Here is a 24,157-nt window from a genome sequence, read left to right on the forward strand (position 1 = left end):
AAAACTGCCGCATTTGGAGTGAAGCTAATCCTCAAGTGTATGTCGAAACACCGTTACATCCAGAAAAACTGACTGTTTGGTGCGCTTTATGGACTGGTGGAATCATTGGTCCGTACTTCTTCAAAAACGATGATGGCCAGAACGTTACAGTCAATGGTGATCGGTATAGAGCCATGATTACTAACTTTTTCATTCCTGAATTGAACAACCATGATGTCCTGGAGCTGTGGTTCCAAAAAGATGGCGCAACATGTCATACAGTTCGTGCCACAATCGATTTATTGAAAGACACCGCCTAATTTCACGTTTTGGACCTGTGAATTGGGCTCCAAGATCTTGTGATTAACACCGCTAGACTACTTTCTGTGGGGCTATGTAAAGTCATTGGTCTATGCGGATAAGCCACAAACCCTTGACCATTTGGAAGACAACATTCGCCGTGTTATTGCCGATATACGGCCACAAATGTTGGAAAAAGTCATCGAAAATTGGACGTCCAGATTGGACTACATCCGAGCCAGCCGTGGCAGTCATATGCCAGAAATCATATTTAAAATGTAATGCCACAAGATTATCCTTACGGATAAATAAAATTCATGTCAATCGAATAATCCATCGTTGTTTTATTGAAATTTAAAGTTCTATAGCTCTAAAAAAAACACACTTTACAAGGAAATGTGGACCAAGAAAATCTTAAATTGAGGAATCGAATTTAACGACATACTCGTACTATTACGATATCATTTATTGTGAATCTGTTCGGGAACGACGCTAACAGTCGCTTTTGTTCTTTTCAAATCTAGGTAGCTACTATTAGAAATACGAGACTGAATTCCTGATAATGTTATTCGAGAATTGGAAGGATTTGCTCCGTTTCTCGGTATCCATCAGGATACATTCGGAACACCCTAATAAAGAGTCTAAATTACCCCAGATCGAATAAAATACTGCGTGCAATTTCCTCGGGATATTTACGCACAAACTTCGTTGAATCAGACTCTTCGTAACAATGCCCAAAATCCATTCAGGGAACCCCATTTGGAATTCCAAACGATTCTATTGGCCAGCAAAGATGTCTGCATCAAACTAATGGTAAATTCAACCTTGAAGATTTATCACTTTTCGAAAATAAGATGATGTGTCGAACCTAACAAGATTAATCAAGTGTCATTCAAAAGCTGGTTTAACAGGCCAATTGAACAGTCCCCGGTCTACCATAGTGAAACACATTTTTTTCGGCAAAATTCAATTTTATTATTCAACATAGTTGCCTCCTAGGGCGATACAGCGATTATAGCGATCTTCCAACTTTTCGATACCATTTTTGTAGTACGATTTGTCTTTCGCTTCAAAATAGGCCTCAGTTTCGGGATTACTTCTCCATTGGCGCTAAATTCCTTTCCAGCGAGCATTCTTTTGAGGTCTGAGAACAGGAAAAAGTCGCTGCGGGCCAGATCTGGCGAATACAGTGGATGCAGAAGCAATTCAAAGCCCAAATCATGCAATTTTGCCATTTTTTTCATTGATTTGTGACACGGCGCATTGTCTCGATGGAACAGCACTTTTTTTCTTCAAATGGGGCCGTTTTTAACGATTTCATCCTTTAAACGATCCAATAACGCTATATAATAATCGCTGTTGATGGTATGGCACATTTGGAGGAAATCAATGAATATTATACCAGGCGCATCCCAGAATACCGATGCCATAACCTTGCCAGCTGACTGTTGTGTTTTTCCTCGCTTTGGATTCGGTTCATCGTGTGCAGTCCACTCAACTGACTGTCGATTGGACTCCGAAGTGAAATGATGGAGCTATGTTTCATACATTGTCACATATCGACGCAAAAATTCATGTTTATTGCACTTAAACAGCTTCAAACACTGCTCAGAATCATTAAAACGTTGTTGCTTTTGATCGATTTTGAGCTCGCACGGCACCCATTTTGCACACAGCTTTCTCATGTACAAATATTCGTGAATGATATGATGTACGCGTTCAACTGTATTTTATCCCTTCAAAATGCAATATTTTATCAGCACACGAAATTATTTTTTTGAATTCCTTTTTCAAATAACAAAAGCAGCTACACTCATACACTCACAATATCTCACAAACAGCTGTCAAATTTTGACACGGATCCTTTGAAGGTTGGTAATAACTAAAAATCATATGAATTTAATACTTGCACCGCCATCTATGCATCAGACCGGGGACTTTTCAATTGGCCTAATAAATGTCTGTAATTTTCGAATTTTAAGCAGGGAATGGTCTCAAAAGATGAAGTTTGCTATTTCAATGGCCATTTTTCTATTGTATGAAAAAATGCCAGAGAATAACGAACGCCTATTTTTATTCCCTGTCAAAAATTTCAATGACATTGTGACGTATATCATTTTCATTAATCATAACAAAATCAATGATGTAGACTACATTCCCTTTACATTCAAAACCGTATTCATCTCTTCTCCGATTCCAAAACCATGTCATCACACTCTAGAAAAAACAACTACCATAATAGCGGTTCTAGTGAGTCCTCAGAAGATTCCTTCATCAACCAATGTGAATCCTGTTGTTATGAGATCCAGCAGACCACAACAAATCCTTACAAATGTACCTACAACAATGTATTGTATCAGTACAAAGAGAGATTGAAGAAAGCGCAGATGGAACTGGCAGAAAAAGAACTTATGATTGCGGTGTTGAAAGATCAGAATACTAAAATGGAAAACTATTGCAGATGTAGCATTGAAGACAGCCGCAACATCAAGGTCAAGTATTACCAACTGTTGGAAGAGATGGAGAACTTCAGAAGAGATAATGAGGTTTGTTTTTTGATTGATATTCAAAATTGTATGGGTGTATTTGAACATAACACCTATTCAGTTTTCAAATTTCAAAATGGACATAGTTATTTTGCTGAAGTTTTTGAAATCTGGATATTTTGTCTCCAAAAGCTCGTAAACGCTATTGTAGTGTCCAAATGGAAAGTTCTTAGATACTATGGAAGTTATTGGAATGTTTATATAGGTGTGCTGATGCTCAGATGTCACTGCCAGTGCCATACCACTTTCTTTTGTTCGTTAGTAACAAGTTTCAAAAGAAACATGTAAAAATTTGGAACGAACAGTTGAATCTGTTAAGTGACGCTGCATTTGGAGTTGTTGTTTGAAAATGGATAAAAAAGAGGGTATTGATAAAACACTTTTTTCAGATTCAAAGGAACAAAGAAACTAATGCCAACAATGATTCTTTAGAGGAGTACCTCAGATCAGAAGTTGATTTATGGAAAGAAGAGTAAGTGAATAGGGGCATTGTATGAAGAATATTCTTTCTTCATGTAATGATAAACTCGTTCCGAAACTGTCGATTTGACCTGACGATAAAAATCGGAATGAAGACACCAGACTAATGCCCAGTTGCAGGAACGTTCATTAAAATTTAATGCTGTCTTTAAAAATTCAATTCTCCAGTATAAGGAGCCTATTGGCTACCTTCACCGTCTAATGGAGGATTAAAGTTGAACTGAACGTGTGTAATTGTCATCATCAGTTTAAATCGACAGTTTTGGGTCGACCCAAGTACCTCAAGGAGAAGTCCACTTCCACTTCTTGCAGGAACAAAGAGATCCTCGACAAAATCGAACTGATGGATTTCGACATACAGAAACTCATGCATTTTGTGTCCAATTCAACTAAAGAAGCTTCTGAAGACGAAGTCAAAATTCGTATGGCCAGACTAGAAGAGGCCATAGAAAAACAGTCAGAAATTTTGGCCTCCTTGCATTCCAAAGTAGGGAATAAAAATGTATCCGATCAGGCTGCTGAGGCAAAAATGAATAATGCTGAGTATTCCCTGGGAGACCTTGAAGGTGAGCTGGTCGAAGTTTGCAAAGCTAAAAACCCGGTAAAACAATTGAGTTGGAGGCTCTTGAGCGCTTGTAGATATGTCTATTGAGATGAAATGTAGGTACCATCAAGTCTTATTAGTTGCTCAAGAAAAACCTTCGTATTCGAGAGGATTGGAAAATTTCTATTTTTTTTTGCAGTAATCTAGTCCGTTCTTCACCTGACGTTTTGCTTACTACTACAATAAGCTTCTTCAGTGGTTTCTAGGTTGGAGAACTTGACAATTGCTTTCTCTGATATGAGTAGAATATTAAAGAAATCCAACGTCAAGTTAAAATCTCCGACCTAAAAACCTATGAAGATGCTTACCATCGTAGTAAGCGAAACGTCAGATAAACACCCATTAGACTACTGTTAAAAAGCCCCGAATTCTCCAATTTTGTCGAGCAACCTGACCATGAAACCTTCAGCATTAAACTTTGGTATTCATCTGAAAGTTAGGTCTGTTATTTCCTCTCTCTAAAACTCATATTACCTCTTCCAGGCCAACTCATAGATTACATGGAGGCCTACGGCAAACTAACGTTTTTCGAATAACCGTTTCTAAGTAATTGTTTTCAAAAATAACTGTAATTACTCAGAAGTATTCGTACTAACATGCAATTTTTATTGTACTGAGATTTTTTTTCCAACTGTTTCAGGGCCGATTACTCAGCTTGAACACCAGGCTGAAGGTCGTGCCAAGGACAGTCTTCGGACGCCTTTCGATGAAACACAGAATATTCCAAAGTCCCCCACGGTGCGAAAACCATCGGCCCTAGTACTGAACCCTGAAGATGACGTGCTGATCTCGATACAGATCCAGAACGCGTTGAAATCAAAATCTCCCAAAATGAAGCACGGAAGCGACCCCAGTCTGAAAAGAAGTAAAGTCACTAATAATCCGTAAAATTTTCTCTTGATGAGGTACGGATTTGAAGGTGCCTATTGACATTTGAAACACAAAAAAAAATCGTCACAAGTACAGAACTAAAATCAGAATAAGTTTCGTGCAGATTCAACCGATCATAATAAAACTCAAGCCAATCTTCCAGCAGACGAAAAACAATTATCTGAGAAAATTAGAAAAAATCACTCGTACCTACATCAGAAATAATTGCCTACAAGGCTGGATATTTATCTTATTGGCCTAATTTCATAGAAATCTGGCATATTTCAGATATATTGAATATCATTCTACATCATAAGTTGTGTCAATAATCTACAACTGACTTATTATTGAGAACAGAACACATATAAACGGAAGGTTTTCAAAATAAATGTTATACCTTTACTTATTCTATCCTTTTTGTATTTATTATCAATGATCTCTTATTCACAACCAATACATGTTACTTCTATGTTGTACCATTGTTTTAACAATGGTTATACCTAAGGTAGGGTCTGTAGCTGCCTTACCTTGCAAAATTATGATCTTTGGTACCCCGAACCCAAGAAAAATTCACCTATAGAGTTTCAAGAGAAGAAAGAAACCAAAAGAGAATTACTCTGGCGGAATCTTCCAGGGATGGATCACTCCAAAAAGTTCCTTCGAAACTCAGAAACTGAAAGATCCAAAAAGTATCTGGATCTCAGTAAAAACATGCTACACCTCCCCACTGGCTTCCTTACAGGGCATTGCAATCTTTGGAAGCCTTATGGGAACAGGGTTATGAGAAATAGAAAATATTTCTGATCACATGGTCTTTGCAAGCCAACGCAAAAAATGCTTGGGAGTAAAGACATAACCTTCTTGAAATCATCTCAGATAACAGAGTTCATTAGATAGTGAAGTGATTCAAGCAGCTTTGGTAGGGAGCACAATAGATCTTAAATTCGCAGTACACCCTTACTCCACCAACCATAATCAATCAACCAAGGAACATCTCTTACAGGTCACGCAGCCACAACCACCGAAGAACCTGGCTTGAGAAGCATTCACGAGAGCAGCTCCTTCCTAGACGAAGTAACAAGCACCACCAACACCGACATCCTGGAGATAGCCGACAAGGAGGAGAAGTTCTTTGACGAGAGAACTCTTCCCAAATGGTCTTCCCAAATCTCCGGCCTTACTGGCGTCTCCGAAATTTCCGGCGTATCCGCGCTAACACCCAGCGAATGTGAGAAGATCTTTAGGGAGATGCCATCAGAAGATCCCACCAAGCCGCCGCAGAAGGTCTGGAGCAACCTCGAACGTTTCAACGAGTTCGAGCACTTCGAGTCTGCAATGTTCGCCGGAAGAGATACCACTCAATTTCGACCGATTTTACCCTTGACAACCGACGTAGAGGGGGAAAGTGGTGAACCTGCTCCCACAAAAGACTGTTGCGTTATCTCAAATGATGAAATAAATTCTGCAAGTACAGAGAACGAGCTCCAAATGGTGTTGTTCCAAGAAAAGATACCGGCTTGTTGTAGGGCTTCAGAACAAACTCTCAAAATAGAAGAAATCAACAGCTTGTCTGAGAAGACCACTTCTACAGATCCACAACCACCTGTAACAGTTCCAAAGTTCCCGAAGCCATACTCGTCTATAGTTGAAGAAGAAATCCCAAAAATGTTTCCTACCGCAACCTTAGACGAAGCGTCATCCTTACCGTCAGAAGAAGAAGTCGAGCCTACCAGAAGCTCTGAAGCCGGTGTAATCCATGAAGTATCTATCCAACCAACAAAGAATGCTTTCGTTCAATCTTCCGCACAGCCTGAAGGGACTAAACCAAAAACAGGCACCCCTCGAGTGATCAAAAGACCTGAGTGTTGTAAGAACCAAGCAGAAAATATTGTATTAAAAGAAAAAACAAGAACCATCAAGGAACCTCCAAAAATAAGAGAAACAGATAATATCCCAATAATATATGAATTTGATATAGGACGGAAAACTGTTTCTGAAGAAGACATCCAGAAAAGGTTCGTAGCTCCCTATTCAGAAGAACACCACAAACATGGCTATGAAGAGGAAAATTCTCCAGGCAAAAACACCCTCGCATTGTTTGATCACCTTCAAAACCTAGTGGAAAAATTGAATAACATAATTTCTGCAGCTAAAGAAGAATCCTCAACTTTGCGTACTCTTAAGGATGATTTCAAGATCAAAAACGATGAATGGAACCAAAATATCGCCAAGATCAAGTCCAATACAGACAAAACAAACGAAAATTTAAATGAGTTAAAAGAGGACGTACAAGTTTTGAAAACCGATATCAAATATTTAATGGACAAGCAAGTGCAACAAAACAAAAAACAAATAGATGACTATCATAATGAAGAAGAACAAAACAAAACAGATCCGAACAAAGTGCTGGAAAGAGTTAAAAATCTAGAGAAGCGTCTTTGTAAATGTGATAATGAAATAGAGAAGGAAAGAAAAAGGAAAATATGCCATTCACCAACAGGGTGTAGATGCAAGTATAAAAAGATCAATGGTTTCGGTAGATCGGACGAAGAAGCGAATACGAAAGATAAAAAAATATCCTTCACTGTACAATCGTGCATTTTGAATACCAGCAGTGTCATCGGAGCACCTTATATTGTAAGATTTGGCAATAATTTGCCATCCTTAACTTACAACAATAATAAGAAATCTAACGAAGAAGAGAATACGAAGGGAAAATGTATTGAAGAATCGCCTGATATATGAATTAAAATCACTATCTCATTAATTCCATAAAATATAGTATTTTATTAAATAAAAAGAGTTTTCATCATATTTTTCATTAGACAAGTAAAGGAACGTACACTGATTTACATGCTGATATGCTGATTTACATTTTATATATAAATAAGATGCATAGAATTGACCATATTCACCGTCGCCATAATGTTATGCGACAATACCAACTACCCAGTGTTCCCAACGGAGAAATATTGAGTTTACTACAAAAATACCGCTAATATCAAAAATACTATCAGCCATAAAGACTATTCTTCCACTGACTATTTCCAAAAATGGAGCGAAGCATTCATTTATACACTCGGCCACAATTAATTTGTTCAGAAAACCACCTTTCACTAATCTTTTTATTTCCAAAAGGTGAAATTTTTGCACAATGTTGTCCCAAACAAGCCTATCTGGCGTAGCAGCCAGAAAAGGTACACATAAACTTCACTTATAAACTTTATATTGTGGAATTTTTCTAGTAAACTCAATATTTCTCCGTTGGGAACACTGGGTAGTTGGTATTGTCGCATAACAATATGGCGACGGTGAATATGCTCAATTCTATGCATCTTATATATAAACAACAAAATAAACATAACCTCATATTAATCCTGTCAAAACAATTTGGAGATCCAAAGTTCAGTATTGATGTTGTCTGAAATTCATAAGTATTCTTGATGAAAGATGGCAACTAAAGCTGCACTGCCTGTCTTTGATGGAGAAGCTTCTGAAACTGAAAGCGAGGAGAGCATTCATATCTCGTTTTATGAGGATAATGTAAGAAAATATTTCTTAAAGTATTAAGCAAATATTTGTTCATCTGAATTATTTTTTCTGAATTTAATAGATTGCCGTAGATGTGAATGATGAGGTGCAATGTCTTGAGATCAATGGAGAAGATTCTGAATCTGGCGATGGTGAGTTATACCTATGAGTTACGAGTTACCATCTAATATCTGCTTAAATTTGTAGAAAAAGCCAGTGTATCAAGTATTAGTACCACATCAACTATCACCACAGCTAAGGAGCCAATTGAATTGAAATCTAATAACCGAAGTCAGTCCTTGTTGCATCACAAACTGAGTACGATTGAAATTTGAAACCACTTGTTTTCCCTTTAACTTGCCTTTTTCTGTTTTAGGAGAATCAAATAGCATATTTTACAATGACTTGGAAGATTTAATTAAAGATTTTGTAAAAGATAATAAAAAATCTTTGGGAGAAATAGATCATCACATTTCTAAATCCCAGACTATTTTACAAGGTGCCTCCCCCTCTTTGAAGAATTTCAATTGTCAATCTGTTGCGCTGAAGAATAAACTTGAGACACTTTTATCTTCAAATTTTCTATCCAATGTGAAGGTTTTCAAATAAATCATCTCAAACAAAAATTTTATATTTGCTTTTAAGATTACCTAATAGGAGAAACTAATGAGCCTAACATAATATTCATAGCATAATATGAATTGTAGATTTAACTTTCTGAATGCAACCAACCATACAGTTCTCATATTTGTGAGTATAGAATAATTAAAAACCCAGATGTAACCTATTTATTATTGAGCAATTGCCTACCAATGTTTTTTCAAATTATTTTATTATGAAAATATAAAATCTATAAGTCTCAAATTTCCATTCATGAAATTGGACAAATAAACATGAATCGTAGATGGTTTTAAAAATAAGAAAAAAATAGACATACGTCATATTTAGGCGGTTATTGTCATTTTACAAAATAGTGGATCACTATGTTTTTGTAACCACACATTCAAAGTATTAAAATATTGACCAAAAATTCGTGTAGATTGGAATGTGATTTCTCCGAAAATTGAAAAAAGTATTGTGTTAGTTTATTACCAATTATCCTGAATATTCATCAAATACTTGCTTAGAAGAAAATCAACATGGACTTCCTAGAATACTCCGATATCCAAGCCGAAATAAAGGGAAGTATGACCCCAGGGAAATTGAAAATGACTGATCAGAATATAGCATTCAAAAATAGCAAAACAGGGAAAGTGGAGCAGATACAAGTTACAGATTTAGATGATGTTTTCTTTCAAAATTTTGCTGGCTCACTTGGCCTGAGGATATTCCTCAAAAACGGTAATCTATTCAGATTTGCGGGTTTCAAAGAATCCGAAAAAGAAAAACTGGCCAAATATTTTTCTTCCTCATGCAAGATTACTTCATTAGAAAAGGAACTCAGTTTGAAAGGTTGGAATTGGGGTACAGCCAAATTCACTGGATCTGTACTCAGTTTCAATGTTGGGGAAAAAACAGCCTTTGAAATTCCACTGAACTATGTATCACAGTGTACTTCTGGAAAGAATGAAATCACAATGGAATTCCATCAAAATGATGATGCTCCTGTAAGTTTAATGGAAATGAGATTCTTCATCCCACAAAACGAGTTAGCTGGAGATACAGATCCTGTTGAAGCATTCCAAGAAAATGTCATGAAGAAAGCAAGTGTGATCAATGTTTCTGGAGATGCTATAGCAATATTCAGAGAAATCCACTGCCTGACACCTCGTGGTCGTTATGACATTAAAATATTCAACACCTTTTTCCAACTCCATGGTAAAACCTTCGATTATAAAATACCCATGTCTACTGTTCTGAGGTTATTCATTTTACCTCATAGAGATCAAAGACAAATATTTTTTGTTATAAGTTTGGATCCTCCAATAAAGCAAGGACAAACAAGATACCATTTTCTTGTACTATTGTTTAGACAAGATGAAGAAGAAACAATTGAACTACCCTTCAGTGAGGAAGAGCTGAAATCTAAGTTTGAAGATAGATTAGAAAAAGAGATTTCAGGACCTACATATGAAGTGTTAGGAAAAGTTATGAAAGCAATAATAAACAGGAAAATTACTGGTCCAGGCAGTTTTATTGGTCATAGTGGTACTCCAGCTGTTGGATGTTCTTATAAGGCAGCTGCTGGTTTCCTGTATCCCTTGGAAAGGGGCTTTATTTACATTCACAAACCCCCAATCCACATACGTTTTGATGAAATTGCTTCTGTCAATTATGCTCGTGGTGGGGGTAACACAAGATCCTTCGATTTCGAAATAGAGTTAAAATCTGGCACTGTGCACACATTCAGTAGCATTGAAAAAGAGGAATATGCAAAACTATTTGATTTCATCTCTTCTAAAAAACTCCACGTTAAAAATAGAGGCAAAAACGAGAAGGCATCTTATAAAGATGATTTCGGTGATTCTGACAATGAAGGTGCTCCAGATGCTTATTTGGAACGTGTCAAAGCCGAAGGTCAAGAAAGAGAAGAAGAAAGTGAGGATGAGAGCACAGATGAAGATTTCAACCCTGACGCTGCTGGTAGCGATAAGGGTGATGACAGTAAAACTAGCGAAAGTTCTTCAGAAGGAGAAGAAGATGCATAATCTACATAATTTGTTAGGACATTTTTAATGTGTTTGAAATGTTTTCAGTTGAATAAATTTTTAATTTTTACAATACTCTCTTATTTTTTATCAATATTATGTAATTGTTGTTCAAAACTATAATATTTGGAATATCTTGAAAAAAAATTGGATATTATTTTATTTGATAATGAATTTCCATCAATTAGAAACCAAATCCTTAGTTCTTATACAGTTCCTTGGATAATTTTAAGAATAGAAAATGTCTATAAACATAGGCCAGCAAACACTTTGTTTTTAAGATACATGGTGTTTCTTGTAGACTTATTTTTTGTTATGATTATACCTTTTTCTCAAATCTTTAAGAATCTACATTATAGATAGGGTACATAAGTACCAAAACTTCAATTTATTAATCACAACTTATTGGATCTTTATAATAATTTGGATTATCCTGGGGATTACTGAGAATTGTTTGAAATTTTTTCTCAAAATCAGTCGCAAAAACCAAAAAGTTTAGTGCTTCTTTTCACATTTTTCTAAACTACCATGGTCCACCAAAAAAAGCTCTGGGAGGAAAAAAGCAGGCATTATTCCCAAAAAAAAATATCAAAAGTATTTCAAAAAAATTTATTAAAATATCATACAATGTATAAGTCAAATTCAAAATTTCATTTTTTTTGTAGCCAGAGTCAAATATATACAATTTTATGTACAGAAAAATGAGACGAATTGAGCCATAAGCAAAATTTTTATACAATTCTCTTAAATTGTCCTACACAGTAGAAAAAAATTATGTTTGTGATATTCTTTCTGTCTAACCAGAAAAATCACTATGATCATACAAAGTTTGATCGTAAAGAGATGCTCGAACCATTCTTCCCCCAAAATATCTTCCATTCAAGGCATCTCTTGCTGCTTCAGCCTCTGTAAAAATAGTTTTTATTGAAGAAAATGTATGACAAAATCATTAAAAATTTTTTCATTATTAAAAACTAAACAAGCATTTCAAATCAGAGAGTGCCTTCACTCTAGAAACAATGTAGTTTTTATCAGAAATTAACCTAAGTAAGTTCACTTTGAACTTTAATAATCTCCTTTTGAATTATTATATTTTGTTAGTCTGTTTTTGTTATAACTGAACAGATGTTCATTTATAATTGATAATTCAGAAAAAATTCATTGATTTAAAAAACAATCTTTGAGAGTTGAAAAATATAAATATCTAATAAATTTCTTGACCGAAAGTATCAATGCAATGATAAAAATCAACCAACCTTTGGTAGCCACAAACTCGACAAAAATCTTGACAATAACATCATCTTCGTTACCCTCAGACTGCACTTCATTATACACCACAACCCTCTCAACAGCACCGTACTTGCTACACTCTTCCTGAATCTCCTCTTCCAAAGTTTCATCTACCTCGTCCGGACCCACCATATTCCTCAAAATCACGACTCTTGAATCCACTTTGCGCATCAGCTTCTGCATGACCAGATGCCTGGCATTCTGTCCTTTTATCGACATGTTCTCCTGCTGTTGCAGGGTCTGCGGTTCGTTCTGGTCCAATAGCTTTTTCTGAAGCTCCTCCTGCTGCTTCAACTGCGCCTCTTGCGCTCTCTTCAGAGCATCCTGGGCTGGAGTCATTGTAGGTACCGTGGGTGGGGCGGCCAACGTGACCACCGTAGGAGGCGGGATTACCGTCTGAGGGGCGGTACTCACGAGTGGAGCAACGATGGGCGGTTGAACGACGGCAGGAAATTGGGCTACGCCCGGAGGAGGAATAACAGGAACCACGGTAGGCGTCACCATGCCGGGTATGGCAACGGTAGGCGTGGCTATCGTGGGAACCGCCACTCCCGGAGCTCCTATGGTGGTTACGGCTATAACGGGAGAACCTATTGTGGCAACTTTCGTTACAACGGGAATTGCAACACCTGGTATTGTTGGTGCGGTAGCAATAATTCCAGGTACCTGTAAGGAAAATTAAAAAATAAATTGATTACACAATCTACATGAAACCATTAGGGCTCAGAATTGTAATTATATCGTGTCACGAGTACTTACAGTGGGAATAGCGATACCAGGAGGGGGAACCACGGCAGGAATACCAGTTGTGACCGCAGGCTGCGGCAGTTTCAATCCCAGGGCTACAGCGTTACTAGCTACCGCGTCCATGGCTTGTATCTTCGCAGTTGCAGCGGCCGCGGCAACGGCAGCAGCAGTAGGCATGGCGCCCGCCCCGGAGGAGGGTCCTAAGAGCGCGTTGGGAGGGGTTATAGCCCGCCCAACCCTTAAATATTGCCCGCCGAGATCGAAGAGGTTCATGCTCGCTATGGCCTCATTGGCCGCCTGCAACGTCTCGTACTCGATAAAGCCATATCCCTTATGCTTGTGACCTGTGCTCCCTTGCGCCAGTTTGCAAAAGGTTATCGGTCCGAACGCCTCAAACACGCTATTGAAAAAATAAGAGGTTAATTTGCATGCAAAATGCAAGCAGAGTCGACAAATAAAATAACAGACTCTTCATGATAGAAATCGTTGTACCAACTTTGTAAGCCTTTTAACCGACAAGTATCTTGCTCTCACCTTTTGATGTCATCCTCTGTCAGGTCAGGATGTATAGAGGCCACATATATTCGATTATACAGCTTAGCTTCCTCTTGTATTTCGTCTATTACTGTCTGTGCCTGAGGCATATTGCTCGGTCTTCCAACAACTTTGATATTTCTTCCTCCTATCATAACACCATTCATCTGTTCCAAAGCTAGATGGGCAGCTTCAGGAATCTCGTATTCGACAAATGCAAATCCCTTGTGCTTCTGCGTCACAGGATCCCAGGACATGTTTATTGATTTGATGGGTCCGAAGGGCAAGAAAGATTGCCTAATTGTGTCTTCCTTGAGCTCGAAACTGATGCTACCGACATAGACCCTAGAACGTTCAGATTATTTTAGCGTGTTTTTACAAAGTGCTACTCTACGCGAATGCAACATCAAATAACAATTGACAAAATAAAAGCTGGTCAAATTTTATCTTAAATTTGGTAATATTATTTCTCTAATTCTTTGACAAATTCGTTCATTTTGCCATGCAACATCGTGCGGGAATATCTCAGTTTCACGGTTATATCCTAATTGTCATTCGGTCTGTATAAATGGTGACATTTCGGCTATTTGTTATTTGATGCTGCATAACACAAGTTTACAGAAAACTATACCGGGTGTTTCCAAATAAAATGATATAAATATTAATTTTAATTTGTTCTTGATATTGCATATGAGTTGAAGGAATGGGAAAAGACCCTCCAATTTTTGACAAGAATTCACCTCTTAAAAATTTATTTGGTAACACCTTGCATATAGTAAAAGATACAGAAGTTTGAGTTACAAGTAAATACAGTTGGTGATATTAGAGAAATATTAATAAGTTATACAGCTACATTATTAAAAGAATCAAATATCGTTACCTATCAAGTATTATAATGGCATTCAGACCAGTTCAGATCTTATCAGCAAAACCATCATAAATCGGAAAAAACCTGAATTTTCTCAACGATTTCCTGGTCAGAAAATACGTCATCATAACTGGAGGTCTGTACTCCAAAACCCCGTAACTGTAAAATTTACAATTGACGAATTGTAACGGTTCACAGTTCCGAAGGATCGGGACCAAACCAAATCTGAATGCGAAAAAACAAAATGTTTGCCTCTGGTCAAACAAAGGCACTGACACTCATGAATTGTAGCAAATTTAGTTTTCTCGTCAATATCTAATATTTTTGCCCAAACGACCTTGATAAAATAAAAACCAAAATAATTGTAACTCAAACCGAGGGAATTATTTGAAAAAAACTATAAAATACAGGCCAAAGAAATTGTTTTTTCGTCTAGAACACGGAAAAAAGGTATTCATTTAGAAAATTGGCATTGATTTTAGAAATTGACTCACAAAAATAATAACATTATTTATAAAGTTCAAATCTGTCTACTTGATGAAATTGATGTGAATTCTGCACTAACAACAACAATTTCTGATCTAAATCTTAGATAATTACAACATTGATATGAATTTACTGAGTTTTTGATTACATATAAATTTTTTTTTCACAAAGGTAATAAGTTTTGTGGGATTTGAGTTCATTTTTTTGAATAAAAAAAAAATTTTATGTTTAGATTTAATGACCACTACTTGCTAAATAATCCAGTCGAACTTGTTCACCCTATTCGTTCTTAGAAAAAAAAAAACCACGATACTTACAATTTCTTTGACCTGAAAATATTCTAAGGCAACAAAAACGCTGCTAACCTGCACATGAGGGCGAGAGCCTGTTGCCGTTGTACTTGGGTCCTCTGACTAGCCATTTGCTGCAACAGAGGAGCCGTTTTGACATTTGCTCAAAAAATTTTTTTAATGCTATTTTAAAATGAGAAAGATAAAAGGGGGCGAGCTCTCGCCCCCAAGGCGGGCGCTGCTACTCCAACGCACTAACCTGCACATCAAATTTAGCACTTGATGACGTTGGAAGGTTCTATTCTTCTGCGAAGCAAAATTCAATTAGTACCTCCGAGATTGGGAGATTTCGGTCAAAATTGAATGTTAAAAATTAGCAGCAGTGTGAGAGAATGTCCACTGAATATTGCACGTTCAAACCACGGAACATTCACAATATGGAGCACACCAACTAAAGAGAGGAAATGAAAAAAAAGTCAGTGTTAAAAAAACACTGACTAAAACTCTTGATTGTAAAGAAGCGACGCTGAAAAATTTTAGATTTGGAAGAGCAGAACCAATAAAGAAACCGTTTGCTACACCATAACACAAAAACAAGAAATATCACAACATGAATATCTACCATAAGTATGGGTATCTTCCATCTATTCTCCTCTCAATGAATAAAACATAAAGAGTTTTATATTCTTCTGTTTTAAATTATTAATAATATTTATAGTAGTTTTTTCAACATTAATAACTGAAATTAGGAAAGATTAAATCCATAAAAGATATAAGGAATCCTTTTTGTAATTTTACTTCACGTTTGATGTTTAAATATCGTATTTATACAGAAAATGTAATATTGATCTTACAAATATTTATTATGAATAATTAGCCCCCAAACATGCGTCAAAAAGGCATAGTGTAATACGGCCAGATATCCTTGATGAGTTCATCTCAAAGAAAAACAAGAAATTAAGCGTAAAATTAGACATGAAAAGGTAATGGTGTAATAAGGTTTAATAATAATTTTGGAAAGAAATGCTTTTCTTAGAAACCTAATACATTTCTAAAACTCAAGAGGAGTAGAGCATTGGATAATATTTTTTCAGTCAATATTTGTTTCAAATGAAAAATGTAATATTTATTCATTTACTCAGTAATAAATAGTATTCAGAATGAATTCTTTTGATTTTTCGAGCCGATTTCTAGCCCTCAAAACCAATGATTTTTCTTTGAAGATTTTTGTCAATGCAGATCTCATTATTAGCAATTTATTAAGTTTGCATACCTGTTGTTGATGCGCCAAAGTCTGTTTCATCAGAACCATCCGAATACTTTGCTCCATTGCATACTTTTTTGCTTTATTGACAGCATCTGCCTGGTCTGAAGTCAATTTAGGTAAAGTACCCCCCAAGATACCAGCGATTGAATTACATCTGGCACCTGGACCTGAAGATAAAGTTACAACAATTAAATATCATTGAAATTTTTTTTCCGGTAGAATAGCATACCTGTAATTACTTCACCAATTTGTTCAATATCATAGATATATTCGACACCCTGTGTCCCATCTAAAACAAACATAAACTTATTAAAAAGTAACCAGCACAATGTATCATAATCATTCAATTTTCTCAACATCATCGAAATTACTACTTGACAAATTGGCATCAGAAGAAGCTTCGAAATTCATATTAATATAAAATAAAATATAATTGAAAATTTTCAATTTTTCATTTCTATTTACTGTATATCAATAAGTTGAAACGCTAATCTCAAATATTTTTACAGAAGTATGTATTTAATCAATCATAATTGAATATATCTAGTTATCATATGATAAAAATATAGAAGGTCAACATATTTTTGAATTATTTTCATGAGGCTTATTCTGTGCCAAAATACATAAGGAAAATTTGTTACAGTGTAGATGACAGGCTGATTTGAATAAGGATAAAAGTAGGTCATGATTTGAAATGATGAAAAAATTAAAGTTAACAAAAACTAAAATGATCAACACTGTAACATAACAAAAAAAAAAAAAACTTGAGAAAACTTGATAACGAGGTGTTCAAGTTGTGTGTTTGAAACCCACAAGAGAAAACCTTGGCTTTCTGAAAAATAAATTCCTTTATGGAAATTACATTTTAGTTCTCCATTAAAATTTGCCTAAGTTAAAACAGCAAAATTCCAATGTCCTCTTAGAAAGGTCAAATTTCTCATTGTACCTATAAATAAAATAAAATAATCCAAAAAAATATCGAAGGAACTCCTGAAATCACAAAAAATTATAAAAAGTGTCCCCGCAAAGAAGAGTATCGCCATGATATATGTAACTTTTTGAAAAATCAATTTGAGTAACGTCAAAACACCGAAAACTTATCTCTGATCTTCAAACAAGTCATAAGACATATTTTTGCAATCAGTCGTTCAGAAATATCTGTTTTGGTGGTCAGCCATTGTCCAGTTCGTTGAGCAACATATCGCTCAGGATTACTACACCATGATGTCAAGACGTTGAAAAATTGCTTGTGAAATCTGAAATTTAGACAAACAAAAAAACTTTCAAGTTTCAAAGTTCACAATATGACAAGATCATAGTAGTCTTCATATTTTCACAAAATACCCAACCATATTCTGGAAAACACGTGGACATTAATGGAACACAAAGAAGGACGCATCAAAGATAATCATAATAAATATGTAAAATCAGTGTCATAAAAAAATCATAACGCCACAATTTCTTTTCTATCAGTTTTCTCAAAACATTTTCATTGACTCATCAAAATAGTTGTTTCTCTAATCAACGAAAGGAATATCAATATCACAGCTCAGGGTAGAATATTACTTCTACCGTCTTAAAATGATAAACTTTCAGCAACTCTTGTGTCCTTCAGAGGTCGACAAGGCACTAGTCAGATATTCTGAACAGGATCAACTAATAGTATGTATCTGGAAACACAAAGAGAAAATAGAGATGTCTCAATAATGGGATTTCATCCTAATGGTATCTGTTTTGTGAATATGTGTCTTAACTCCTGCTGGTGTAATGCTTACAAAAACTAATAGGAGTCCCATTTTTACCGAGAATGAATTCTAACCCAACTCAATCACTTTTTTGTCAAAAACAACCTAGTAAATAAAAAACCCTTGTAGAATAATCAACTTCCTTCTGTTCTTCAATATTAATATCATATTATTGTTGCCCCTCAAATTCTGTATGATTAATCAATCAATTCTAATATAAATAGATTTTAACAAGGCTATAAAATTGATCTAACTTTGACATCAAGAATAGGACACCCCCCCCAAGGAATTGATAAGTTTTGTAAGGCATTATTATATGATTTGGTACTTCAAAACACATATTCCAACACTGAGTATCTATTCTTAGGCAATTCCTACCAGTAACCATGTAGGCTATGGTTACAACAGCAATTCAACTTCAACTCCAAGTATGGTAACGTTCCGGCTGATCTCATTCTGCAACATCTCAAGTAGACATCACACATTAGTATGGGTGTCCCGTACTTGAGGCTTTTAACCTTTCAACATTATATATACAAAATTTTACTTACTGCTAGGTTCCTCCACCACTTTCGTTTCTGTAGTTGATGTAATATTTGTTACTTCTTCCATTTCAACATCTTGTGTTTGATCCTCAATTTGTGTTTCCATTATTTCTTGTGAAGGCTGAAAAATATTTTTTATAGGTCTATAATCTAATCAACAAATAATGATTCACAAGATTCGAAGATTTCAAATTCTTATAAACGAATTAGATGAAAAAATATAACAGTTCATCTTACCGTGTCACCATTCACTTGATCTTGATAGGTAGTAGTCATTGTATCATGCACTGGTCACAAATACTTCCCAACAGAAGAGAACCCCTTAGTCCAGCTAGTGATATAACTATAAAACAAATAACTAATTACAATTCACATCAAAATAAATCTTAATTCAATAAAGAATTCGACATTATTTCCGGCTCAAATACACTGAGAAAACAATATGGCGGCGATTAAATCATAGATAAATTAGAAATTGAAAAAATCGATTTTTCATCTTTTTCTTCTCGAAAACGCCTGAAGGAATGGATTCTTTCAAAACTGTTAATTGATGCAAAAAAACTGATATGATGGGTTCAGATATATGAGCAATAAATTACAATTTTGAACATTACCAGAGATGTATAAAAACACAAATTTTATTTGACTTTTTTTTGAACAATTTATTATTCAATTTTTAAAAGACGCTCTATTCATCTAAAACGGTTTTTAATTTTTCTTCATATAAAACTTAATATGATATTTATCAATTAGAATTATTCGGATGTTGAGGTCTAAAGTTTTATGTCTTGAAAAGTTTCTGGTTATTTTAACAATGTGGATTAGTAGTAACCATTTTGTGGGACTAGGAAATATAAAAAATGTTTGAATTAAAACAATCCAATCGATAATATTCTCAATATGTCTTCTGTAGGAACAATTTTATTTAATAATATCTACACCTCAGATAAAACTTACAATAAATTCTAGTTTTAACACTACAATAAACAAAATATAAAATTGTGAAATAATAATGTCTATTCAAACTATAAGATAACCTCAGTGTAGTGGTTATTTCTGGATAATCTCTTTTCGTAACTGAATTTCATTATTATCACATTTTAGAATCAAGAATAGATTCAAAATCTGTACTTATCAAGGGCCTTTCATAATCTTTAGGTGTTTCTTTAACAATGCTTTGTTTGATGATGCCAGATGTACTTGGAGCTCGGTATACTTCTTCTACATTTTCTTCTACGTCTTCATCGTCATCAAATTGCTCTAAACAATATAAATTATATTAACGTAAATAAAACAAATACGAATTGAAAAATATACCTAAATATCTTGGGTACATGTATCTGTCTTTCCATACTCTATAGGCTGCATAAATGAAGGAACAAAATAGGATAAGGCTACAAATAGCCAATATTATTTTCAAAGAGTTTACCTGTAATTATTCCAGAAGTGTTAATGGATAAATTCAAAATTTGATGCGAGTTGAACAAACCTCCTTTTCCGGATCACCTATGTCTCCTACGACACTGACTTTGATGGTAGTTATTTTCGTTGAATCAGATTTTACTCCTTTTGAAACGCACGTATAAAATCCTGCGTCATGTCTATTTGTATTCTACTGAAAGAAATAGTTTTTAATGTAAAAATCCAAACTAAAAATAAATGAGAAAAAAAATGGCAGCATTGAAATTCAATGTGGTCTGGGAAAACTTCAAATTTCAAATACATTATTCTGTGTACAACACCATCTGTCAAAGTGTCAAATCTGTCTTGAAGGAAGTTAATAAAGGAGTTTTCCTTCTATCCATTTCACTGGATATAATTAATGCTTTATTCTCTTATAAAGAAAAACGAAAAATCAAAGTGAAGCAATGGGTTCCGACAAATAATCATGACTTCCGGTGTGGTGAAATGAAAGGTAACGAACTTTTCATTTGTAGGCTTGAATAAAAGAATATTCGCTAATACCGATTAATTTTGTAGCCTTATTCCTTTGTTGATGGAATATCCGGATTACATATTCTTTTCGTGGAACAATTTATAGAAGGGATGTTGAGGATAACCTATTCTTCCAAAGTGTCGGTTTCTATATGAATCGAGAGGACAATAATATCTCTAATATGAAGAATTCAAAACTGGATCCTGTTCCAGAGTTGGGACCAGCTCCCGCACTTCCTCCTAGAAAGTATTCTGTCTCAGGACCTAGAACTTCTAAGAAGTCGATAACTGATAAGGACCCTCTATCACTTCCAACTAATAGCAGTTCTTTACAAGATGCAGAATGGTACTGGGGTAATATAAGTAGAGAAGAAGTAACTGACAAGTTGCAAAATACTATAGATGGTACATTTCTTGTTAGAGATGCATCCAGTAAAGGTGGTGAATATACATTAACATTACGTAAAGGAGGTACAAACAAATTAATTAAAATATGCCATAGAAATGGAAAATATGGTTTTACAGAACCATACACATTTGATTCTGTTGTAGATCTGATCAATCATTTTAGGCATTGTTCCTTATCCCTGTATAATGCATCACTTGATATCAAATTGTTATATCCAGTATCGAAGCATAATCAAGAAGATGAAGCTGCAAAATTAGAAAAAGATGAAAATCTGTGGCTCAAGTTGAATGAAATTACAACAAAAATTGAAATCAATAACAGAAAATTAGGTGATTTAACTAGAGATTTTGCTGAAACAAAAGAAGAAGTAGAATCAAAAAAACAAGCAGTAGAAGCATATGAAGAACTAGTGAGAATGTTAAAAGAGCAAGTGGAGCTCCAAGAAGTCGTATGTGATCAAGAAGCTCAACCTCACGAGGTAAAAGAATTAGAAATCAACCAAGAATTATTATCTAAAAGACTGAAATTGTTAGAAGAAAGCTATGAACAACTGTTAGAAGATTTGGAGCAGAAGATTGAGTCAAAAAAATCTTTAGATAGAGAAATAACCTCTGAAAAATTGGTAATTTTGAGCTTAATCAAGGAACAAGAGAAATGTATTCGTTGGTTGCAAGATAGAGGGATCTCGTTGGTGAAAATAAATCAGGTTCTCCATCGTTCAGAAAAGGAAGAATTTGCTAGTGAAAGTGAAGATTTGGAAGATTTTCCACACCATGATGAACGTACATGGCTGATGTTGAATTACTCCAGGACAGATGCTGAAAGAGCTTTGATGAACACTCCTGATGGTACATTTCTCATAAGAAAATCAAGTACAAACATAAATGCTCTTGCTTTGTCTATTTCATGTAATGATGTTGTCAATCACTGCATAATTCATCGTAGTAGCACAGGTCTCGGGTTTGCAAAGCCCTACAATATTTATCCCAGCCTAACTGATCTCGTTCTACATTATGCAACGAATTCGCTAGAAATACATAATGATTCTTTGAAAACAAAGCTATTGTACCCAATCGGGGCTCAGTATATGGCAGGAGCGTCTTACATTGAAAACTTGAAAGGTTTGAAAGTGTGATAAGTTCAAGAGGCTTTTACACTTCATTATGCTGTGATTATATATGTAGTGTATGTAAGGACAACTTTTAGATTTAATTTTCTTGCATTTTATATCTATTTTTGAAACGATGAGTCTTTCAAAGTTTGAAAAAAGATTTAAAAAATGGGATTGATGTCAACAAAATCATTTGTAAATATTCACTTGAACTACAGGGTGTTTGACATGAAAATACACTAGAAATGCTCTTGTTTTCAAAAGTATTCCACAAAAATTTTACACTTTATATTCTTGCTTGTTTTCATTATCACTCTTGTATTTTGAATATTTCAAATGTGTTGATTAGAGGTCATTATGATGTGAATTTTAAACATCTCGATTTGCCCACTCTAGTATTTAGTATTTTTTTAAAACAAACCAAAAAAATATTGTAGATTGATTCGAGTTATATATGTATATTGCATTCTATTCAGTCCACTAAGTGATATTATACAAAAGAAAAAAATTTAAAAATTAAATTAATTTATATATATAAGTTAAAAAATCCATGAAATTATTCAGAAAAAAAATAATAATATTTGTATATTTTACTTTATTACTATTAATATTACAATTTCTCAAATAAATTATTATGAGTCTGATATGTAACAAAGGTTACTTATTTATAAATAAAATTTGAAAAGATATTTGTCTCTTCTATTTTGGAATAAATCCAACATGAAATTCTATTATTCTGAGGATTTTTCTCATTTTGTAAATAAATAAAAATTTCGAACACAATTTTTTTTTTTTTTATCTTCAAAATTAATTGATAGTAGGTTTTAAGGAATAATATGTTTTATTTCATATTATACCATCAGAAGTTTCATATTATATGTTTTTCTGTTGGTTTTATAGCTTGTACTTTACACTATGGTTCACAATTTTCACTTCAATGTAAAATATCTCAACAAGTAACATTTTAATGAATATCCACCGGGGAGATTCGAACCCCGATAATTAGTTTAATACTAGATGGTTGCATTAAGAAATATTTGGTTTCATAATTATGTTTTTAGTTTTCTGAGCAATGAATTATTTTAAATTTGTTCCCCTGATTTTTCCAGGAAAGCTTCAGACTGACGATTTTTTTTTGTAATTTTTGGATTCTTTAGATTCCAAAACGTAAACTGTAAATTTCAAAGGAAGTTGATTTCTTCGTCGGATGATTTAAAAGTTTTATTTATGCAATTACTGGAACAAAATGTCGCCAACCGCAAATTTTCTACTTCAAATCTATAAAACTGAAAATTTGGAGTAGTTTTTCTAGAACGAGAAAATAATTGAAACCACTAACTGTGTGAATTGAAAATCAACACGGAAAAACCAATAATTATTATTAAGAATAATGTGAGACCGTTCATTGACAGATATGTTAAAAAGAAGAATGTAAATATTCTGTGCAAACCATTTTTGAAAATACAAAACTCACCCTTATGGTAAGATTTCCTGAGAGCACCTCGTAACCATACTTGACGTTGTTAAAATCAAATTTAGGTCCAATAGCATTCTTAGAAACGATGTGTAACCAATATTCGAAATTATGTTCTTTGTCAACACTCCCGCATCCAAGAACAGCGTTTTGCCCCGCTAGGAACTCCCTCACCTCAAGGCCATCGTACGTTTCTCCAGCCGCGACTCCAAAACCGCTATACGGTCGGTCAAAAAACAGGCAGACGGCAAGGCAAACTAGACAAATCATCGATTCGGGTTGGCAATCGAAAGGAATGAAACCTTAGGATTTGGGAAAACGAAGTAAGACTCGATCTGTATTCGTCAGAGCGAATGTCCCGTGTGTACTTTTGACTCTACGTTGAGAAACCTCATGTTACGTATAGACGGGTTATAAATTTAGATTTTAAACGTCACCTTCATCAGCGATTTCAAATATATTTTGTTTAATGTTTGCCAAGACGCTATGCGCTCAGAG

The 24,157-nt window shown here is 34.7% G+C and overlaps 6 protein-coding genes across 10 annotated transcripts; 4 read left to right on the forward strand and 2 right to left on the reverse strand.

Moving 5' to 3' along the window:
- The first annotated feature begins 2,367 nt into the window (after positions 1 to 2,367).
- Positions 2,368 to 7,593, forward strand: LOC123674968 (TATA element modulatory factor-like). Of its 2 annotated transcripts, XM_045610157.1 has the most exons (5): positions 2,368 to 2,825; positions 3,215 to 3,297; positions 3,618 to 3,871; positions 4,550 to 4,774; positions 5,783 to 7,593. In XM_045610157.1, exons 1-5 carry the CDS (start codon positions 2,484 to 2,486, stop codon positions 7,522 to 7,524), a joined length of 2,646 nt encoding a protein of 881 aa, XP_045466113.1. In that variant the 5' UTR covers positions 2,368 to 2,483; the 3' UTR covers positions 7,525 to 7,593. The 2 variants fall into 2 exon arrangements, with proteins under 2 accessions (XP_045466113.1, XP_045466114.1); XM_045610158.1 differs by lacking the exon at positions 4,550 to 4,774.
- Positions 7,594 to 8,142: 549 nt separating this feature from the next.
- LOC123674970 lies at positions 8,143 to 8,936 on the forward strand. The gene is made up of 4 exons (XM_045610160.1): positions 8,143 to 8,322; positions 8,393 to 8,462; positions 8,518 to 8,628; positions 8,687 to 8,936. The coding sequence occupies exons 1-4, from the start codon at positions 8,230 to 8,232 to the stop codon at positions 8,917 to 8,919; spliced, it is 507 nt and encodes a 168-aa protein (XP_045466116.1). The 5' UTR covers positions 8,143 to 8,229; the 3' UTR covers positions 8,920 to 8,936.
- A 324-nt stretch (positions 8,937 to 9,260) lies between these two features.
- LOC123674969 (FACT complex subunit Ssrp1) lies at positions 9,261 to 11,028 on the forward strand. The gene has a single exon (XM_045610159.1). The coding sequence runs from the start codon at positions 9,450 to 9,452 to the stop codon at positions 10,956 to 10,958; it is 1,509 nt and encodes a 502-aa protein (XP_045466115.1). The 5' UTR covers positions 9,261 to 9,449; the 3' UTR covers positions 10,959 to 11,028.
- A 525-nt stretch (positions 11,029 to 11,553) lies between these two features.
- On the reverse strand, positions 11,554 to 19,190 carry LOC123677033 (poly(U)-binding-splicing factor half pint). 4 transcript variants are annotated; one of them, XM_045613443.1, is made up of 10 exons: positions 18,968 to 18,994; positions 18,737 to 18,851; positions 17,303 to 18,650; positions 16,670 to 16,729; positions 16,447 to 16,607; positions 15,249 to 15,307; positions 13,530 to 13,874; positions 13,008 to 13,395; positions 12,215 to 12,914; positions 11,554 to 11,864 (listed from the first exon to the last, which is right to left on the reverse strand). In XM_045613443.1, exons 5-10 carry the CDS (start codon positions 16,501 to 16,503, stop codon positions 11,755 to 11,757), a joined length of 1,659 nt encoding a protein of 552 aa, XP_045469399.1. In that variant the 5' UTR covers positions 16,504 to 16,607; positions 16,670 to 16,729; positions 17,303 to 18,650; positions 18,737 to 18,851; positions 18,968 to 18,994; the 3' UTR covers positions 11,554 to 11,754. The 4 variants fall into 4 exon arrangements, with proteins under 4 accessions (XP_045469399.1, XP_045469398.1, XP_045469397.1 ...); XM_045613442.1 differs by lacking the exons at positions 15,249 to 15,307; positions 17,303 to 18,650 and adding an exon at positions 15,433 to 15,479 and having other exon boundaries at positions 18,968 to 19,190; XM_045613441.1 differs by lacking the exon at positions 17,303 to 18,650 and having other exon boundaries at positions 18,968 to 19,189.
- Positions 19,191 to 19,613: 423 nt separating this feature from the next.
- Positions 19,614 to 24,059, reverse strand: LOC123677036. Its single transcript, XM_045613446.1, has 4 exons — positions 23,660 to 24,059; positions 20,220 to 20,342; positions 20,048 to 20,159; positions 19,614 to 19,990 (listed from the first exon to the last, which is right to left on the reverse strand). Exons 1-4 carry the CDS (start codon positions 23,927 to 23,929, stop codon positions 19,824 to 19,826), a joined length of 672 nt encoding a protein of 223 aa, XP_045469402.1. The 5' UTR covers positions 23,930 to 24,059; the 3' UTR covers positions 19,614 to 19,823.
- Positions 20,458 to 22,449, forward strand: LOC123677034 (phosphatidylinositol 3-kinase regulatory subunit alpha-like). Its single transcript, XM_045613445.1, has 2 exons — positions 20,458 to 20,645; positions 20,711 to 22,449. The coding sequence occupies exon 2, from the start codon at positions 20,818 to 20,820 to the stop codon at positions 22,207 to 22,209; it is 1,392 nt and encodes a 463-aa protein (XP_045469401.1). The 5' UTR covers positions 20,458 to 20,645; positions 20,711 to 20,817; the 3' UTR covers positions 22,210 to 22,449.
- Positions 24,060 to 24,157: the final 98 nt, after the last annotated feature.

Source organism: Harmonia axyridis, chromosome 3 (assembly GCF_914767665.1).
Source record: "Harmonia axyridis chromosome 3, icHarAxyr1.1, whole genome shotgun sequence".
Classification (NCBI taxonomy): Eukaryota; Metazoa; Arthropoda; class Insecta; order Coleoptera; family Coccinellidae; genus Harmonia; species Harmonia axyridis.

What these genes read in the sequence shown, in the direction of transcription:
- LOC123677034 (XM_045613445.1), top strand. Translation starts at nt 20,818, where the DNA reads ATGAATCGAGAGGACAATAATATCTCTAATATGAAGAATTCAAAACTG.
- LOC123674970 (XM_045610160.1), top strand. Translation starts at nt 8,230, where the DNA reads ATGGCAACTAAAGCTGCACTGCCTGTCTTTGATGGAGAAGCTTCTGAA. An exon ending in AGATTCTGAATCTGGCGATG is followed by an intron (nt 8,463 to 8,517) that starts GTGAGTTATACC and finishes TTAAATTTGTAG; the next exon opens with AAAAAGCCAGTGTATCAAGT. An exon ending in CTTGTTGCATCACAAACTGA is followed by an intron (nt 8,629 to 8,686) that starts GTACGATTGAAA and finishes TTTCTGTTTTAG; the next exon opens with GAGAATCAAATAGCATATTT.
- LOC123674968 (XM_045610157.1), top strand. Translation starts at nt 2,484, where the DNA reads ATGTCATCACACTCTAGAAAAAACAACTACCATAATAGCGGTTCTAGT. An exon ending in GTTGATTTATGGAAAGAAGA is followed by an intron (nt 3,298 to 3,617) that starts GTAAGTGAATAG and finishes CACTTCTTGCAG; the next exon opens with GAACAAAGAGATCCTCGACA. An exon ending in TTCCCTGGGAGACCTTGAAG is followed by an intron (nt 3,872 to 4,549) that starts GTGAGCTGGTCG and finishes CAACTGTTTCAG; the next exon opens with GGCCGATTACTCAGCTTGAA.
- LOC123677033 (XM_045613441.1), bottom strand. Translation starts at nt 19,006, where the DNA reads ATGACTACTACCTATCAAGATCAAGTGAATGGTGACACG. An exon ending in GCTCTCGCCCTCATGTGCAG is followed by an intron (nt 13,875 to 15,248) that starts GTTAGCAGCGTT and finishes TGAACGTTCTAG; the next exon opens with GGTCTATGTCGGTAGCATCA. An exon ending in CTGGTATCGCTATTCCCACT is followed by an intron (nt 12,915 to 13,007) that starts GTAAGTACTCGT and finishes TTTTCCTTACAG; the next exon opens with GTACCTGGAATTATTGCTAC.
- LOC123677036 (XM_045613446.1), bottom strand. Translation starts at nt 23,929, where the DNA reads ATGATTTGTCTAGTTTGCCTTGCCGTCTGCCTGTTTTTTGACCGACCG. An exon ending in CAGGAAATCTTACCATAAGG is followed by an intron (nt 20,343 to 23,659) that starts GTGAGTTTTGTA and finishes TTCTTTCAGTAG; the next exon opens with AATACAAATAGACATGACGC. An exon ending in TAGGTGATCCGGAAAAGGAG is followed by an intron (nt 20,160 to 20,219) that starts GTTTGTTCAACT and finishes GAATAATTACAG; the next exon opens with GTAAACTCTTTGAAAATAAT.
- LOC123674969 (XM_045610159.1), top strand. Translation starts at nt 9,450, where the DNA reads ATGGACTTCCTAGAATACTCCGATATCCAAGCCGAAATAAAGGGAAGT.